Here is an 18350-nt window from a genome sequence, read left to right as displayed (position 1 = left end):
TGTGAAATTCCCACTATGATGAGGAATGGCTTAAAAGTATGTAACAGTCACATAGAAAATTATTATGTAGCTCTGACTCCATCACTGGGTCAGTCATGGGAGGAGTGATTACCCTTCGCCTGCCCTGTTCTAGACGAGGGATGTGGTGACAAGACAGATGAGAAGTAGCATCAGAGCTGCCAGTGGACCAGAACAGGGGGTGGGCTCCCTTCCCCTCCATGCCCTGGTCTCTCTCCAGAGCAGGGGGTGGGCTCCCTTCCCTCCATGCCCCGGTCTCCCTCCATCACCACCTCCCCAGAGAAGAGGAGACCTGACCCACTGCCTCTCCCTGTCTCTACCACAGTCCCAAGCAAGCAGAAGGGCCAGAGCCCCACACTCACCAACAGGCAGTCTGCTTGCTGCATCTCGGGACTGGGCGTTGTTTCCTGCAGCTTCTTTTTCTGCCAAGGGACCAGAATGGAAAGTCAATCTCCATTGGTCAGCCTGTTGTTGTGTGCATGGTCCAGAGCCCCAGACCTTCCTGGGGGACATAAGTGCCAGAAAAGGGCCTTGAAAAAGCAAGGCACTGACCCAGGAGTCACAAACCCACAAACCCCTACAGCTTCTGAGGGGACGCAGTAGGTTCTGCCTTCCCACCTACACCTGTGCTGTGCCCAAGTGGGCATAGACTCAGCACATCTGGGCTCTGCTGATGGCACCCAGACTCTGGTGTGATGCTAAGGGGAACTGAGCACCCCTGCCTGACACCCCCCACGCCCCAGGGCTACAGAGTGAGGGTGTCTCAAACAGTAAGGACAGGGCCAGCGCTGCCAACCAGCCTTAGGACAGCTCTCAGCAGGCCAGTCTCCCTTCTACATTCAGCCTAGAGCCCCCAGGCCAGTTGAGAGACTCAGGGACAACAGCATAGGACACACCGGGGACCGTGTCCACCCTGGGCTTTGTTGTGATGCAGTTACTGAGGGTCTGAGGCCACCAGATGCTGGAGAAACCGATCACCTTGTGCCAGCACTCATTAAAGAGACCTAGAAGAGAAGAGACATCCACTGAGTGGTGGGGAGGGCACTCTTGCCGCACCTCCCTTCCTAGGGACAGGGTGCAGGGTGGGGGCTCAGACACTGAACAAACAACCCCGGGCCTGTGACTGCAAGTGGGATATTCTGAATCTGGAGAACCCTCAGGGAGGAGAAGAGAAGGGAGAAAATGAAGTAAAATGAAACCCATGTAAAATCTCTGTGCAGTGCTACTGAACCACCCTCTTCTCCTGCCTCCTCCCACCAGACTCAGCCAGGGGGAAGAGGGGACCGTCAGCTGAGTTGGGGGCCCAATGTGATCAGTTTTGTAGGACCAGGTGAGGTGGGAGGAGGAGGGGTTTCCTGGGGAACAAGATCAGAGACAAGCCAGGAGGAACAGGAGGATTGGGGAGATGGAGGAGGGAGCCAGCACCTCCTTCCCTTCTAGAACCTCACCTGTAAAGTAGCACCATACACATCCGATTAGGACAGCGGCAATTACACATACAATTTTAATCACCAGCCTTGAAGGGCCTGATGAGGGAGAGGGAGTGATGGGTAGTCTCTGGCTCATGGTTGCTAGCTCTCCAGGAACTGGGGCCTCCCCATGGGTCAGGGTACTTGATTCTTGGTCCACACACTTGATGTTGCTCCAGGGGGTACATTTCATGACCATGACCTTCCCATCAGGGCACCTGGGTACAGACACAGGGGGACCCATCAGGGACAGCTGGCTGGATGAGGAGAAAGAGGGGGCAGCCTCCCGTCCTGGGTCCCCTGACAAGACAGTGGAGGGGAGACAGGCTCTTGCTGTCTGCAGGGGAGGGTCCCCTCACTCCCCATCCCTGGGCGGGAGAACGATCCAGGATTGTGTACTGCGGCTCCCGGGCTCCTACTGAGTGTTCAGAGCTGCCCTTCAGGAGCTGGGCTTCCTCTGCAAGGCCCGCCTGGCTTCTCTGGGCTGCACGGGAAGCTCTGTGCGGGGTGGGGGGGGCCTCATCCAGGTCAAGAGTCACAAGTTTGACTCATCCTCCAGTTAAATTGGAATATAAGGCCCTCTCATCCACCTGTTGACTCTTCCTACCAATCTCAGCCAACACTGGAGCATCAGAGGATAGTGAATTACTATTGGCCACCGAGTCCCCAAATAGGAAAGATTCAGGTGCTACTGGGGAACAAGGGGCTGGGTGTGAGGCCTGTCGAGTTGGCTCCGGTTTTATAGGAACCTTGAAGGAGCGCACTCATGGTCTCCTCATGACTTCTGTCTGCTGTCAGCACTTCGGTCTTTCTAGGCCCCTCCCGAGGAGACGTGGGAAGGGGCCACCGGGAAAGCCGTGCAGGACAAACAGTGGTGGTAGGGAGCACTGCTGCAGGCTCAGGAGACCCCACAGGCACAAGGGAGCTCTGGGAGGTGGGAGGGGCTTCACGGAAGCAGGAAAGAGAAATGGGTACAAGGAAACTCGGGTCTCCTGTGGGTTGGAAGCCCCCCTAGGCTCCTGTGTCTCACCCGGTGCTGCATTTTTGACAGAATTCAGGTGCATCTTCTCCACGGAAAGTGCCAGGTTTGCACTGACACTCAGTGTCCTTGGTCGGGGTGCAGCCATTTTTTTCTTCTTCTCCTAGAGACCAAAGATAAGGTTTTGAGGGTGTGTTTCCCTCATATGTCTCTCAACCCTTCTTCACCACCCAGATCTCCATCCACTCAGTTGAAGAAGTAATTCGGAGGGCTTGCTGGGTGGTCCAGTGGCTAAGAATCCGCCTGTTAAATTAAAGCAGGGGACACAGGTTCCATCCCTGGTCTGGGAAGACCCCACATGTTGCGGGGCAGCTAAGCCCGTGTGCCACAACTACTGATCCTGTGCTCTAGGGCCTGTGCACCACGATGAGAAGCAACAAGGAGCAGCCCCCCTCACCACAACTAGAGAAAGCCCTTGTTCCGCAACAAAGACCCAGAACAGCCAAAAATAAATGAATTAATCTTTTTTTTTTCTTAAATAATTTTGGGGTCATTTTCTGTAGCAACACACATACAGCATCCATAGAACAGCCACTGTTCACCTGTCACCAACAGAGGCATACAAAAGGCACTGTGCATCATTACAGATTGCATCAGGGTTGGGAAGAAAAATGTTTTAGATCACAAATGAGGAGCAAGAAGTGGGCTGGGGTGAGGTGTAATCTGAGATGCTGTGGATGGAGAGGAAACCTTGGGTGATGTCCCAACGGGTGATGCCTGCTGGAGAGGCAGAGGGACCTCAGGTCATGAAGGCTGAGAGAGGCTGAGACCCCAGAGCAGAGGGCATGGCGCTTGCAGGAGCCTGGCCCAGGATCAGACACATCACACAGCTCAAACCCAGCCCTGCCCCACTCCCCCAGGCCTTCTGCACTCTTACCATCCAGCCCCCTCCATCAAGGGACACGTTATTCTCCTCTTTCCAGCTGATGTTCTGAAAGACTTCCCTACCAGTTGGCATGCGTTATGCAAATAACTTCTGTTTTCATTATTCTACTGACCTAAGACAGGATGAAGACTTAGCTGGGCTGGAAATCAGGTCTCTGACTCCTCGTCCCATTTAAATCCCATCTCGTCACCCAGCACTCTAACTGCAGGCATGGGGGACCACAGGCTCTGTACCTGATTTGCAAGTCGTGCAAGGTAAGCAAGAAGGGAGGGTGTTTGAATGACTGGTGTAGTCTATCCCATCGGTGCATGGGGCACAACCTCCAATGGCTTCTTCCATATAGAATCCTGGGAAGGAAGGGAAAAACTGGTGAGAAAATCCCCGCAGGATTCCCTGAGGCTGGCAGTGTGGCTGCGGAGGCCTCTTTTGGCCATCTGTGGAATCCACAAGGGGAACTCTCCTCAACCGGGCTCTCATCTTTTGATTCTTCATCTACCACATACCCTAGACCAGCACTGCCAACAGAAATATATTACAAGCCACACATCCAAGTCACACTCATAGCTGGCACATTAAACAGTAAAAAGAAAGGTCAGGGGCTTCCCTGGTGGCTCAGTGGTAAAGAATCTGCCTGCCTATGCAGAATACATGGGCTCGATCCCTGGTCTGGGAAGATCCCACCTGCTGCAGAGCAGCTAAGCCCATGTGTCACAAATACTGAGCCTGCACTCTACAGCTCAGGAGCCACAACTACTGAGCACACAGGCTGCAACTACTGCAGCCCATGCACCCGAGAGCCTGTGCTCTGCAGCAGGAGAAGCCCCCCAGGGAGAAGCTCAAGTACCGCAACTGGAGAGCAGGCCCCACTCTCCACAACTAGAGAGAGCCCGTGCAGCAACAAAGCCTCAGCACAGCCAAAAATAAATACACAGACATGAAGACAAGGGTTGGAGACCAGTCTTAGAATCTACCTGGTGGACATAAGTTCTGCTGGGGGCTCCGTTCCAGTGGGGCTGATGACTGCTGGTGAATTTCATCCTTCCTTACAGACATGGCTGAAGCAGGTTTGACCTATGGAGACAAAGCAGGGACAGGCATGAGTGGCTTCCACACTCTCACCCCTTCTAGGATCCACCCCCCATTTCCTTGACCACTACCTGCAAATGAAACAGAACTGGGACCTTTCTTCCCAGCTCTGAACTCTCATTCATATTTGTTCTTTGGCCTTTTGTGCCAGCAAGTAACGTACATTTAATTTTCCCCTGTATTCCTTCCTCTTAAAATATGTTTATTCCAGAAAGTATGTGCTCAGATACGTCCAACTCTTTGCAACCCCATGGACTGTAGCCCATCAGGCTCCTCTGTCCATGGGATTCTCCCAGCAGGAATTTTGGAGTGAGCTGCCATTTCCTCCTCCAGGGGATCTTCCCGACCCAGGGATCAAACTTCAGTCTCTTGCATCTCCTGTGTTGGCAGGCTGGTTCTTTACCACTAGCACCACCTGGGAAGCCCAGAAAGTATGGGCAAGGAAAATTTTTTTTATAAGAATACAGAAACCATAGAGATCCCCTTGATTAGAGAAAACATCCATTATTTTGTGTCTTGACTTCTATTTGACCATATGTGTGAATACTCTCAGGCTCTCTCTTTCTTTCTCACATGTGCGTGCACACACACACACACACACATTTTCACAAATGAGGGTTCTGTCATGCATACAATTTTTCATAATCAGGATATAGAATCACATACTGAGTAATGGATTTGTGGCTTTAATCCAACAAGCGGTCCCCAAAAGGAAGCTGTCAGTGTTCCACAAAATACCAGAATCACATGGAGAAAGAAGAAATAGCAATACAGGGCTTTTAGCCAAGTCTCTGTGCTAAAACAGAGAAGGCAATGGCACCCCACTCCAGTACTCCTGCCTGGAAAATCCCATGGATGGAGGAGCCTGGTGGGCTGCAGTCCATGGGGTCGCTAACAGTCAGACACGACTGAGCGACTTCACTTTCACTTTTCGCTTTCATGCATTGGAGAAGGAAATGGCAACCCATTCCAGTGTTCTTGCCTGGAGAACCCTAGGGACCGGGGAGCCTGATGGGCTGCCGTCTATGGGGTCGCACAGAGTCGGACACGACTGAAGCGACTTAGCAGCAGCAGTTAGCAGCTGTGCTAAAAATGACACAATGGGGCCAGTCTGAAATCACTGGAGCCTGAGGCTTCCACCAGGATTAATGTGTTGATGATAGTGTTCTGATGTTCAGGATTGTATTGTCATTTGGGGGAAGACTGTCCTCATTTGTGGGAAATATATATTCAAGTGTCCAGTCATGGGATCTGTCATGTCAGCAGCTATGTTTCAGATGATACAGGAAACAAAGGGTTTTGTATAGTTTTGTAACTTAATCTGGGAGTGATTTAAAGTAGAAAGTGACATGAAGAGGAAAAAAAAGAAAGAAAAACAAAGTTGAAGTGGAAACAGCTTATGTTGAGCCCAGTTCAACTGCCTGGATCTAAACAAGATAAAATGCCACCTGTTAAGTATTTGGGGACAGCTAAGCTCATATGTGTCCCCTAATCATCCCTTCCCCAGTCTGGGCCTCCTCCGAGTCACCCCAAATTGGTGGACTCTCCTTTCCCGGCCCTCACAATCCTATGCCTTCCTTTCTTCCCTGGTTCTCCTCTCACAGACTCTCTCCCTCATTGTTTTGTTACGAACAGTTTCAAACATCCAACAAAGTTCTAAGATTCATTCACTAAACTCTTACATGCTCAGCACCTAAGTTCTGTAACTTAGGTGTATCACATATTTCTTTCTCTATCCATCCCCCTCTGGCCATTCTAAGTGTCTTATTTTTATGATGAAATTCATATCTGCAACTCTTAATACATCGACATTATGTCAGTAACTCGAGCTCAATATTTCTTTACAGTTTACTTCAATGTTAAGATTTCCAAAGAAAGACATGCACAATCTTAAGGGTACCATTCAAAGAGTTTTCTTTTTTTTTTTTTTTTTTTTTTTTTAATGCATACACTTGGGAAATCCAAACCCTCTATCTAGATCATGGAAATTAGCTTGCTTCAACACATTCCCTCATGGCCCTTCCTCAGTTATTCTAGTCTCTAATGTGACTCCAAGAGGGAGTGGCCTTCATCATATGGAGGAAGGTCCTTTCTACCCTGATAAAATGAGACTTTTTTCTGACAGTAAAGAATCTGCCTGCAATGCAGGAGACCCAGGTTCAATCCCTGCGTCAGGAAGATGCCCTGGAGAAGGGAATGGCAATCCACTCCAGTATTCTTGCCTAGAGAATTCCATGGACAGATGAGCCTGGCAGGCTACAGTCCATGGGGTTGCAAATTGTTGGGACACGATTGAGCAACTAACACTTTCCCCTTTTCATTACAGGGGGTTAAGTGTCAGTTCAAATTCTTTTTCTGCATCTGTTAAGCTGTTCATACAGCTTTTCTCCTTTACACTGGTTTGTGTGTGTGTGTTTTAAATTTTTAATTAGAGGATAGTTACTTTATGTGATGGTTTCTGCCATAGTTTTTAAAGATCTAGAATTTAGTTAACTATTTGCTTTGTAAAGGAATTTTGCCTCTGTTTTTAGGAAGGGTATTTAAAAGTATTTTTTCTTCTTTTCAAATGTTTCTGTTAGGTTTAGGTATTAGGGTTATGTTGGCCTTAGAAGAACTAGTGAAGAACTCCTGTTGTCCGAAAAAATTTGTGTAAAGATTTTTGTTAGCTCTTTTATTGTCTGAATTTTTGTGCCCTCCCCTATGTCCTAACCTGGGGTCTCCTGGTTATCCACTCCCAGTCTCAGCAATCTCATGGATCCTTGAAACACTCTACTGGAATGGAAGAATCAAAACTATGACACTATGGTGCCCCATCTTTACTTCTTAGACTGGGAAAGTGTTAAAGTTCAGTGTGCAAGTGCGTGCGTGCGTTAGTCGCTCAGTGTCTCCGACTCTTTGCAATCCCATGGACTGTAGCCCGCCAGGCTTCTCTGTCTGTGGAATTCTCCAGGCAAGAGTACTGGAGTGGATTGCCATTCCCTTCTCCATAGGAACTTCCCAACCCAGGGATCGAACCCTGGTCTCCTGCATCACAGGCAGATCCTTTACTGTTTGAGCTCAGTGTGCAAGGGTGCAGGGAAATAGGGCACCGTTGTGGATTCCTGGTGTGACTTAAAATGGTCCAGTCTTCTTTGGGAGAACAGTTTGTCATTATCTAGGCAAAAGTGTAAAATCATCTAATCCACTGACCCAGCAATTCCACTTCTAAGGAGTTACCCAACAGACAATGCACATGGCTACACTGGATACTTGACATGGCACCCAGACCCATTCATCAAGTAGTGTTCAACATGAGTCCTACCTATTACAAACCGATACTTTAAAAACGAATTCTAGACTTCTTGTGAATACAAAATGCTATTTCTTTCCAGATTTTTGGTACTAATTTGTTCAATGAAAGATGCATATTTTCACGATTTCTGTAACTTTGTTAGACCCTTAATTTTTTTTTTCCTTTGACCCTCTAAGCAGCTTTGAAAAGAGCCTCAAACAATGCAAGAAAGCGGTGCCAAGTGTGCACATTTTTCCCCATGGTGAGTTTCTTAAAAATGCACACTCAGGGACGGGAAAGCCTGGTGGGCTGCCGTCTATGGGGTCGCACAGAGTTGGACAGGAGTGAAGCGACTTAGCAGCAGCAGCAGCAGCGCTGAACCACACCCAGAGCCTCCAACTCCCCTCTGAAAGAAAGTGGTGAGAATCTGACCCAAGCTGAGTTGATTGGTGGTTTCTATTCATAAAGTGTAAGGAGCTGGAAGCAATTTTGAAGTTGTTCTCCTTTCAGAGAAAAGGAAATGTTAAGGGTGCTTAAGGCAAGTGGAGGGGGGAAGATGGAGCCTACACTTAATGATTTACAAAGGACAGGTTTTAGAAGATACATGCAGTGCAAAATAGCAAAAGAGAGAGAAAAGAGTGAGGAGGGTCGGCAGAGGGAAAAGGGAAGGGAAAGGAAAGAAATGACGATCTGATGCTCGCTGGGCCTGGAGCCAATCCAGAGGTCAGGTTCTCCAAGGAGCCAGATCTTCCAGGCAGCAAGTAGACGCCAGGGATCCGTACTCTAGCGCCCCCCACCAACACGCCGCGTATTGGACTTGGCCGGGCGGGTCCTGCCAGGATTTGCCCAGCCAGGCGCGCCCGGGCCTTTTCCGGGCCACCAAGAGCGCCTTTTGGAGCCAGGACTCGCGGCGGGAACTCACCAACAGCAAGACACCCAAGACGGTGAAGATGAGAGCCCAGGGGCCCCGGAGTCGAGGCCTGGGGCCCTGGGTGCACCCTGCCCGGGAGCTCGAGGCGGCCGCTGCCCTCTGTCCCCGCTGCACGGTGCGGTCGGGGAGCGTTCGCTGTCCAGGTTGCCGCGGGGTGACAGCCTCCAGAGCCATCAGAAATGAAAGTGTGTTTCGTGGGGCGCGAGATTACCCCTGCGAGCTGCGCGGAGGGGAGCTCTGCTGTTTAATCTGAGCGTGCCTCTACTTTTATACCACCCCGCCCTGGGATCGCGTCACCCGCGGTAGCGAATGAGCCAGTGCTTGCTTCCAACCAATCACGCGTGGCTCAGGAGAGGAGCCCGGGCTTTACCAAAAGGGGCATTTCCGCCAGCGAACAGCATGTGACCCGGTTTTTCATTCAGCGCCAGGCAGGTCCGTGCCTTTGGGAGGCGGGGGCAGGGCACCTCCCACGTGCCGGAGAGACTCAGAATCTGCGTTCCAGCCAGGTCCTAATGCCCCACGGGTTGAAAAAAGGAATGAACCACCTGTCTTCTAACTACTGCCTTCTGCCCACTCCCAGCTTCTGCTCCTCCCCGCCCCGCCCTTCATTGACCAGGGCCCCAAGGAGGCCAGAGAACATGGACAGCCAAGAAGGAGATCCAAGAGGTGCCCTGTACTGTACTGTAGGGGAGTGATGGGTCAACTAAGAAATCTTGAATTGTTAGAAAAATGAGTAGGTTGCCAGACTCACTTGCACTTTCTGAGATTTAAGTACTTAGGAAATGAGACAGACCTGGTGAACCTTTTTGCCCTGGGCCTATCTCATATAAATAGTGTTAATAATCACTTTACTACAGAATTATAAGTAAGTATTTATTTAAAGGCAAAGAATTGTTGTTTAGTTGCTAAGTCATGGCCAACTCTTTTGCGAGCCCATGGACTGTGGCCCGCCAGGCTCCTCTGTCCATGGGATTTCCCATGTAAGAATACTGGAGTGGGTTGCCATTCACTTCTCCAGGGGATCTTCCCGACCCAAGGATGGAACTCAAGTCTCCTGCGTTGGCAGGTGGATTCTTTACCACTGAGTCACCAGGGAAGCCCCCAAAGGCAAAGGATACACACCATATTTTCCTGTTGTGAACTCTACTTTTCAAAGATCTGAAGTATCATTAACACGGTTTATAAGTTTACTTTTGTCACTTTTATTTTATAAACCTGAAGTTCTACCCAACAGAACATTTTGGAGTCTGGTGAATAACTCCCCGCCCCAATATAAGTGGCATCCAGGAGAAAGAAGGTGGCCTGGCTGTGACTATGTAGTTGAAACACTTTATTTGAAGATGAATACATCCACCAAGTCCTATTTTATGTTAACAACTCTGAATGTCTCTGATTTCACAAACTGGGCTCACCATTCACATTGAGGCAATGCAGCACTTCCTATCATCAGGCTCAGGGAAGGGTCCAGGTCACCCTGGACTGTCCCATCTCCCTAGTTTGCCAGGATCAACAAGTTACCAAATCAGGATTTCCCTGGTGCTTCAGTGGTTAATAATCTGCCTTCCAATGCAGGGATCTCCAGTTTGACCCCTGATGCTGCTAAGTCGCTTCAGTCGTGTCCAACTCTGTGCGACCCCATAGATGGCAGCCCACTAGGCTCCCCCGTCCCTTGGATTCTCCAGGCAAGAACACTGGAGTGGGTTGCCATTTCCTTCTCCAGTGCATGAAAGTGAAAACTGAAAGTGAAGTCGCTCAGTCGTGTCCAACTCTTTGCGACCCCATGGACTGCAGCCTACCAGGCTCCTCCGTCCATGGGATTTTCTAGGCAAGAGTACTGGAGCGGGGTGCCATCGCCTTCCCCGAAAATCCCACATGCCTCAAGCTACTGAGCTGGCACACCCCCAACTACTGAGTCCTGCCCTCCACAACTAGAGAGTGCATGCACTACAAGGAAAGAAACCCACAGGATGGAAGGAAGATCCCCCCTGCTGAAACAAAGACCCAAGGCAGACAAATCAATACATACTGGCATTTAAATAAAATCTATTTTTAAAAAGGTAGCATACTGCCTTTGATGGTACCTAAAAAGGTAGCATTCACTCCTCAGGGTTCCCAGTATCTTCTTCTACTCTTCCTCTCACCTCCCAGAGGGTCTCTGATATGTGTGAGCTCTTCCCATGGACTCCATACTGCTGTTCCCGAGCCCAAGTCTGTCCCCCATACTTCACTGGTGCTGGGCTCTCTATCCTACGAGGGTGTGAGTACTTACGACAGCAAGGCAAGTACAAATAGTTTGCTTTTTAAAAAAAGGTTCCGTCAAAGTCTGTTACAGCACCTTTCAGATTTAGTCATGCAACATAAAAGAGAAAGGAACCCTTATTATGAAAACCTCTTCCACTGAAAGGAATAATCTACTCACAGGTGAGCCTGGTTCCAAAAGGAGTTAAATCCCTCTCTGCCTTTGCTTTCTGGACAGGAAGCACCACAGGCCTGCTTCCTGTCAGAATGTCGCAGACTGGAAACAAGGGTATTTGTCTTGGGCTGCTGGGCAGCCCTGGGAGGTGTTCTCGAAGTTGACCCCCTCAGAAGCCTGGTGGGGGCCCAGGGTGGGGAAGAGCTTTTGTATGTGTTGTTTGTCACAGCAGTGCCCCCCGCCAGACCCTGTATTGGATTGTTTTTTTCTTTTTTTTAATTGTGGACCAGAATACCAACATGTCCACTAAGAGCTCTGAGTTCTGATCATCCAGAGTCAATAAATCCCTGTGTGACTTGAGGAAAGTTTGGGGTTTTGTTTGGAAAAATTTTTTTAATTAATTAATTTATTTCTGGCTGTGCCAGGTCTTCATTGCTGCGCACTGGCTGTTCTCTAGTTGCGGAGAGCAGGGGCTGCTCTCTGGTCCTGGTGGGCAGGCTTCTTATTGCCGAGGCTTCTCTGGTTGTGGAGTACAGGCTCTAGAGCGCAGGCTTCAGAAGTTGTGGTGCAGAAGCTTAGTTGCCTCAAAGCATATGGAATCTTCTCGGAGCAGGGATCGAATCCCTGTCCCTGCTTTGCCAAGCAGACTCTTAACCCCTGGACCACCAGGGAAGTCGGAGAAAGATTTTTGTTTGTTTCATTTTATTTTTTGGCTGCCTTATGGCATGTGGGAACTTAGCTCCATGAACAGGGAGCAAACTTGTGCCCCTGCAGTGGAAGCACAGAGTCCTAACCACTGGACACCGGGGAATCCCCGTGTTTTGTTTTTAATTTAAAAATTAAAAAAAAAAAAATGTACACTTTGTCCCCTGACCCCTGAGGCCTGAGGCAGGTCTTTTGGTAACAGTCCAACTAGGGGAGAGGGGAGTCTAAGCTGGTCCTGGGGAGGGGAGCTGCCAGAGAGAACCCAAGGCAGATTGGATGCAACTGATGACTCGGGCGGGTGGAGGTCCTGTGAACCCCCAGCCTCATCACCTACCATGACACTGAGAACCAAGAGGAAGCAAGAGACATTTTAACCAGCCCCCCAAAACCCTCCCCTGTCCCGGTGCTAAAGCCTGCAGCCATGCACTCTCTTGAGTCTGTTAACTCTCAGTTTACATCCAGTCCTTTTTCCTTTTCTTTTTGCCTTTTGATCCTCTTCACCCATTTCTCCCACCCCACCCTGCTGCCTCCTACTTCTGGCAGCTATCAATTTGTTCCCTGTATCTCTGAGCTTGATTTTTCTTTAAGATTTCACATATAATAGAGATTATATTGTAGTTGCTTTCTCTGTCCTGTTTATTTCACTTAGCATAATGCCCTCAAGGCCCATCCATGTTGTCACAGATGTGTCTTCTTCAATGTCCTCTTTTCAATATGCATATCTTTCACCTCCTTGGTTAAATCTATTCCTAGAAATTTTATTCTTTTTGATGCAACTGTAAATGACATTATTTCCTTAATTTCTCTTTCTGCTGGTTTATTATTAACATAAAGAAATACAATAGGTTTTTTCATGCTGATTTTGTATCCTGTAGCTTTATTGAATTCATTTATTCTAAGAGTTTTTGATGGAGTCTTGAGGGTTTTCTATATATAATATCATGTATCTGAGAATAGTGACAGTTTTACTTCTTGTTTCCTATTTGGATGCCTCTTTTCCTTGCCTAATTCCTCTGGCTAGGACTTGCAGTACTATGTGGATAAAAGTTGTCAGTGGGGCATCCTTGTCTTTTTCCTGATCTTAGGGGAAAAGTTTTCAGATTTCCTGTGAATTATGCCACTCAGAGCACTTCCAGATAAGGAAGACACCTCTAGATCAGCAAAGGGTACTTCTTATTGCCCTTTTGTTACAATCAAAAAATGTCAAACAAGATTCAAATACCACTAGGCTTCTCTCAGAGCTCTCTTGTGAAGGAGTTATGCTTTCAAAAGCCCAGTCACATGTGGGATCCTCCCCTTTTGAGGAAGGACACAAGAAGACACCAGAATGCATGCGCTTTGGAGGGAGAAGTCATTGTAACCGCCATTACTCTTTCTCCTGGGGAAGTTGAGAATGGTATGGGTGACGTCATGTGTCACCCCATCACCTTTTTGGGGCATCTTTTCATGGGCGATTTCTCCCTGTCCTTAGCTGCAGTCAAGAGCCAAACAGGACAGTGCTGGAGAGAGATTGCTCATAGGAACCTTTATGTATTATCTGAGTGTTGCCATAATGGTATGTTTATTTTCTATAACCGTTAGTGTTAGTTGCAATCTTGCTCAACTCTTTGCGACCCTATGGACTATAGCCTGCAAGGCTCCTCTGTCTATGGGATTTCCCAGTCAAGAATACTGGAGTGGGTTGCCTTTCCCTCCTCCAGGGGATCTTCCTGACGCAGGCATTGAACCCAGGTCTCCTGCATTGCAGACAGATTTTTTACCATCTAAGCCACCAGGGAAGCCAGGAAATGCAGGTCCCTGCTTTCCGCTACAGACCAGGGCATACAGGATGGGGGTGAGCTTTGTCTGGACCACTTCCCTTCCACGGGGTCTTCCCTCCCTACGGTGATGACATTCCCCCTCTGAGGATCTCATGCTCCCTCTGAAGGTGTGAACACTCTGCCAGGGTCTGCCCTCATTCACCTGCAGAATTCTGAAGAGCTCTGTACAGACCTGCCCCTGTCCCGGCCCAAACATAAAACCCTCTGACTTCTCAACTCCAGTCCTGGGCCTGACTTTTCTCCATCATGGGGCAGAACAAGTACATGGAATCAATTGTGAGCAACCCTGACATCATAGCTCCCCCAATCTCCAGACCGAAATGAACAAACTGTTGGTAAGAACCAAAACAGTGCGTGGGTATTTGTGTGTGTGTGTGTGTGTGTGTGTGTAGAAAAAAATACCACTCTAGGTTAACCCAGATATTCTATTTCTTCTAGGAAGCCTCATGTTCTAGTAAGAAGATGATCAAGAATCTAATATAATCTATTTTCAAATATATTCACAAGTTCTTGGCTCTCAGGATGCTGGTGATTGAGGTTTTTGGGAGAAAGGGTGGTTGAAGGGCTCCAACATAACAACAGATACATGCCATCTTGGGAATGCACTTCTCTTCTCACGGTTATCTTCCTGTCAGAGACAGCCCCACAGGAGATGTAGTGTCCATGTTGGGGTGGGGAGATTGGGGAAAAAGTGAAATGTCAGGAAAAAAGGTACAGAGCTGGAGGATGGGAGTTTCCTACTGTGAGCTGTCACAGGACATCTGGTGCTAGTTTGGAGGAAAGTGGGGATAAATGAGCAGGAGCAGACTGTGGAGCAGAGGACAGATGGCACTGGAGGACTGTGGGGGATTAAAACAGCAGGTTGTGCTCCCATGGCTTCAGGGTGAGGCAGAGGGGCCAATGGGCAGGGGCAGAAGGGCAGCCCCTGGGAGTGGATACAGCTCTGTACTCAGCACCTTGGCTTTGGGAAGGGGACAGAAACCTGACTGTGGAGCCTCCCAGCAACTCAAAAGGGAGAACAGCTAGGCCCTAAGGTCCATGAGAGGAAAAAAAAAAAAAACAAAAACGGGTCTCTGTGAGGTTGCAGGGCTGAGTCACCAGGCCTACTGAGAAGGATACAGAAAGGCCAGTGGGGACAGAAAGAGAAGGTGGCCCCGGAGTGGCAGGAGGCTCACAAGTGAGGGGCCACAGAAGGACCCCAGCAAGCAAGATACCTTCCTGACAGCTGTCACAGCCAGTCTGCACCTCCAGGAGCCTAGCAGGCCCAGGTGCAACCCAGAGACACCACTGGGGCAGGCTGTGGGGAGTCAGGCCCGGCTGGGGCCCCTTTCCCAGGGGAAGGGCAGGGAGGAGATGGACGGAGGAGAGGCTGAATTCCAGCCTCCAAGAAACCTGGTGCCTGGAAATCTTGAGTCAGAGCAGGAGACACACCCATGCAGGCATAAAGAGGGGAAGGAAGGAGTGAATCACCCAGCAAGAACATACACCCCTGCCCCTGTGCCACTCACAGCTTCTCCAGAGGAGACTGCAAGGAGGGGGAGGAAAGTACACACATGCTTCTTTTTATATAAAGTTATGTATTTAGGTCATGGATTCATGAATACATGAGTCTCTTCTAGCTAGTGGATAATTAGCTATTTCTTGTATTGTTTGATAATATCAACAAACTCTTCAAAGGGATCTCCAATTGTTTCCCTTTCTAGGAGAAGAGATAAACCAGGGACTCGGTGCTTTCTTTAGGAAATGCACATGCAGAGGCTATCTGTCCTGTGTTCTTTTCCTTTCTTCTACAGGTCAATTGCACAGTTAAACACATGTAGTGTGGATTTTTCACTTCAGCTATTTGACTTTTCAGCCCTACAATTTTGTGTTGATTCCTTTTCATAGTTTCTATTTTTACAGACCATTCCCTGCAGTAATCCGCACTCCTTAAGTATCTGCTCCAGCTTTGATAACTGTATGCAGCTGAGTAGCCATCACCCAGTCAAGACACAGAACACTCCCAGCACCCCACACAGTCTCTTCTGCCCCAGTAGTCCTTTCCCACCCACCCCATCAGGACAGGCACTCCATCCCAGGATATATGTGACTCAAATGAGGACTATATATGAGGGCACTTAGGAAAACGGAAGTAATAGTTATTCAACAAGTGCGGAGATGCTTTGCACCGTTATCAGTAGTCTAAATAAGGAAATGAAAGCATGCGATAGTCTCCAGGGAAGGTGAAAAGATAAAATTAAGTACCAATTTTGATTTTTTGAAACCATCTCAAAACAGGAGGCTGCATCCACAATGATAAGAATTTCTACATGAAACTAGGATCCAACCTCATTCTTTTCTTAAAACTTAATTTAGGACTTCCCTGGGAGCACAATGGATAAGAATCTGCCTGCCAATGCAGGGGACACAGGCTCGATCTCTGGTGCAGGAAGATCTCATATGCTGTGGAACGACTAAGCCCATGCACCACAACTACTGAGCCAGAGCTCTAGAGCCCTCGAACTGCAACTAATGAGCCCAAGTGCTGGAACTACTGAGGCTGCGTGCCCGGTGCCCATGCTCCCTAATAAGAGAAGCCACTGCAATGAGAAACCTGGGCACTGCACTGAAGAGCAGCCCCTGCTCACTGCAACTAGAACAAGCCCGCGTGCGGCAATGAAGACCTACCGCAGCCAAAAATATAAATAAATAAATGGATCATATGAAATTTTTTTTCACAGTTAAGAAAATAAAACAAAGAAAGACCCACAGCATCAGATCAAAGCTACTGAATTCTAGGAACCAAAGCTGGATGCACCTGTGCCCAAGTGTGTGTGTAGCTGGGTTACAGTAAAAATACACTTGTATATTTACAAATACAAAATATGCTTCGTGGGTTGACTCAGATTCTACTCTTCTAGAAAGTCACCTACTAACGTCATCAGAAAACATATATGGTTTTATTTTCAAATATATTCAATGTAATAATTTTGAAAAAAATCAGAAATGTTTAGTTTTAGGAGGATTATTACTAAATATTATAACCACCACACAGTGGAATACATGCAGCCTTTGTTCAATCATTCAACAACCATAGGAGCACCCGCTCTGTGCTGCCTTCTTTAGGTTTCAGGAATATATTGACAGCTAGTGAAAACAAGACAGGTGATAAATAACATAACATCTCTTAGAGCAACCAGTCTACCACAGCTGGCTCCCTTCCCCTCCATGAACCTGATCTCCCTCCTTCACCACTTCCTCTTGGGGCAGAAGATCGAACCAGAACAGCCTTTTCCAGTTTCTACTGCAGTCCTGGGCAAGCAGAAGGGCCAGGGCCCCACGAGGTCCATCACACGCTCATCAGCATGGACTCTGTTGTTTTTCTAGCTTTAGTTTCATTACTTTCTGTTCTAATCTGTACTACTTCCTTCCTCTGTTTACCTTTAGTATGTTCTTCATTTTCTAGTGTCTCACTGTATAGTATTAGGTTATTGATTTGAGATTTTTCTTCTTCCTGAATGCAGTCATTTATAGGCATAAATTTCTTTCTAAGTTTTCAGCTGCTTTAGCTATATCCCATAAGTGTTGGTATACGGTATCTTCAGTTTCATTCATCTTAAAAGATTTTACAATTTCTTTTTTGATATCTTCTTTGACTAATTGGTTATTTGAAAGTGTGTTGTTTAAATTTGATCATAGCTGTGAAGTTCCCCAATTCCTTCCTGTTCGTGATTTCTAATTTCATTCCATTGTGGTGGGAGGGTATGTGTTCTATTATGCCTCTCCTTTTAAATATATTGATATTTGTTTTATGAGCTAGTATATGGTTTATTCTGGAGAATGTTCCATGCACACTTGAGAAGAATGTATTTTGTTATTGACTGGAGTATTCAATAGATGTCCGTTGGTCTAATTGTTTTATAATGTTGTTCAAGTCGACTATTTTCCCGTTGATCTTCTTTCGGTTTATTATGAATCCTTACAGATTAAGGAAATTACATTTCTAAGTGTGATTTGTGTTCTGAGTACTTTTTTTCTAGTTTGTTTTTATCTTTGTCATGATTTCTTCCCTTTGGCTTTCTTCTTAATTTTTATATAGCTTTGGGCAAGTTTTATAATTTGTTTTCATACTGAAGAAGTTCTTCCCCTCTCCAAAGTGGTAAGACATTTTTTCTCATATTTTTGCAGTACTCTTCTGGTTTCATATATTACAATTAATTCATTGATCCACCTACTTTTAATTATCCAATAAGAAGAGCATAAGGAAGAAACATCATTCTTTTTCAGAAGGCATCCTAGTTGCTGTATCATCATTATTGAAGAGTGAATTTTTTATCATTAATAGGAAGTGTCATCACCATAACACATTATTAAGGAAAGGTTTTAAAGGTTGGGTTTTTTTAAGAGCATCTTAATTATTAATAAATATGAATTACATGAGAGAGACAGATCCTGCAAGGAAGACTGAGGTCATCTGAAGGAGGAGAGCCCGGGAGGTGAAGGTCAAGCCTAGGGACATGGGGTCCCGGGTTGTGACAGCTCTTCCACGTCTTCAGCTCAGTTCCAGATCACAGAGCCCCTTCCTGTGGGTCACTGTTTGACTCGCTACAGGTCGGACCCATTTTTCCTCTTGTTTTCCCGCCAGGGCCCAATGGCATGAGCTTTGTTTGAAGGCTCTTCCCTCATCACTGTATTTTTTCTGTGCCTCTTTGTGTCTCTTAATGACTAGGAGC

General features: G+C 47.5%; 2 protein-coding genes across 2 annotated transcripts in view; both read right to left on the bottom strand.

Annotated features, from left to right (window-relative positions):
* Positions 1-404: 404 nt before the first annotated feature.
* On the bottom strand, positions 405-3105 carry LOC129651047 (tumor necrosis factor receptor superfamily member 10B-like). Its single transcript, XM_055579775.1, has 4 exons — positions 3069-3105; positions 2518-2629; positions 1467-1705; positions 405-1022 (listed from the first exon to the last, which is right to left on the bottom strand). The coding sequence occupies exons 1-4, from the start codon at positions 3103-3105 to the stop codon at positions 832-834; spliced, it is 579 nt and encodes a 192-aa protein (XP_055435750.1). The 3' UTR covers positions 405-831.
* A 37-nt stretch (positions 3106-3142) lies between these two features.
* LOC129651046 (tumor necrosis factor receptor superfamily member 10D-like) overlaps positions 3143-18350 on the bottom strand; it is a 28377-nt gene continuing 13169 nt past the window's right edge. The window contains exons 2-4 of the mRNA XM_055579774.1: positions 4384-4483; positions 3646-3759; positions 3143-3246 (exon numbers count right to left, since the gene is read on the bottom strand). Of these exons, the coding sequence (XP_055435749.1) occupies positions 3143-3246; positions 3646-3759; positions 4384-4483 (318 nt within the window). The remainder of the gene's footprint in view (positions 3247-3645; positions 3760-4383; positions 4484-18350) is intronic.

Source organism: Bubalus kerabau, chromosome 4 (assembly GCF_029407905.1).
Source record: "Bubalus kerabau isolate K-KA32 ecotype Philippines breed swamp buffalo chromosome 4, PCC_UOA_SB_1v2, whole genome shotgun sequence".
In the NCBI taxonomy this organism is placed as follows: domain Eukaryota; kingdom Metazoa; phylum Chordata; class Mammalia; order Artiodactyla; family Bovidae; genus Bubalus; species Bubalus kerabau.
This window is presented reverse-complemented; position numbering and strand designations above follow the sequence as displayed.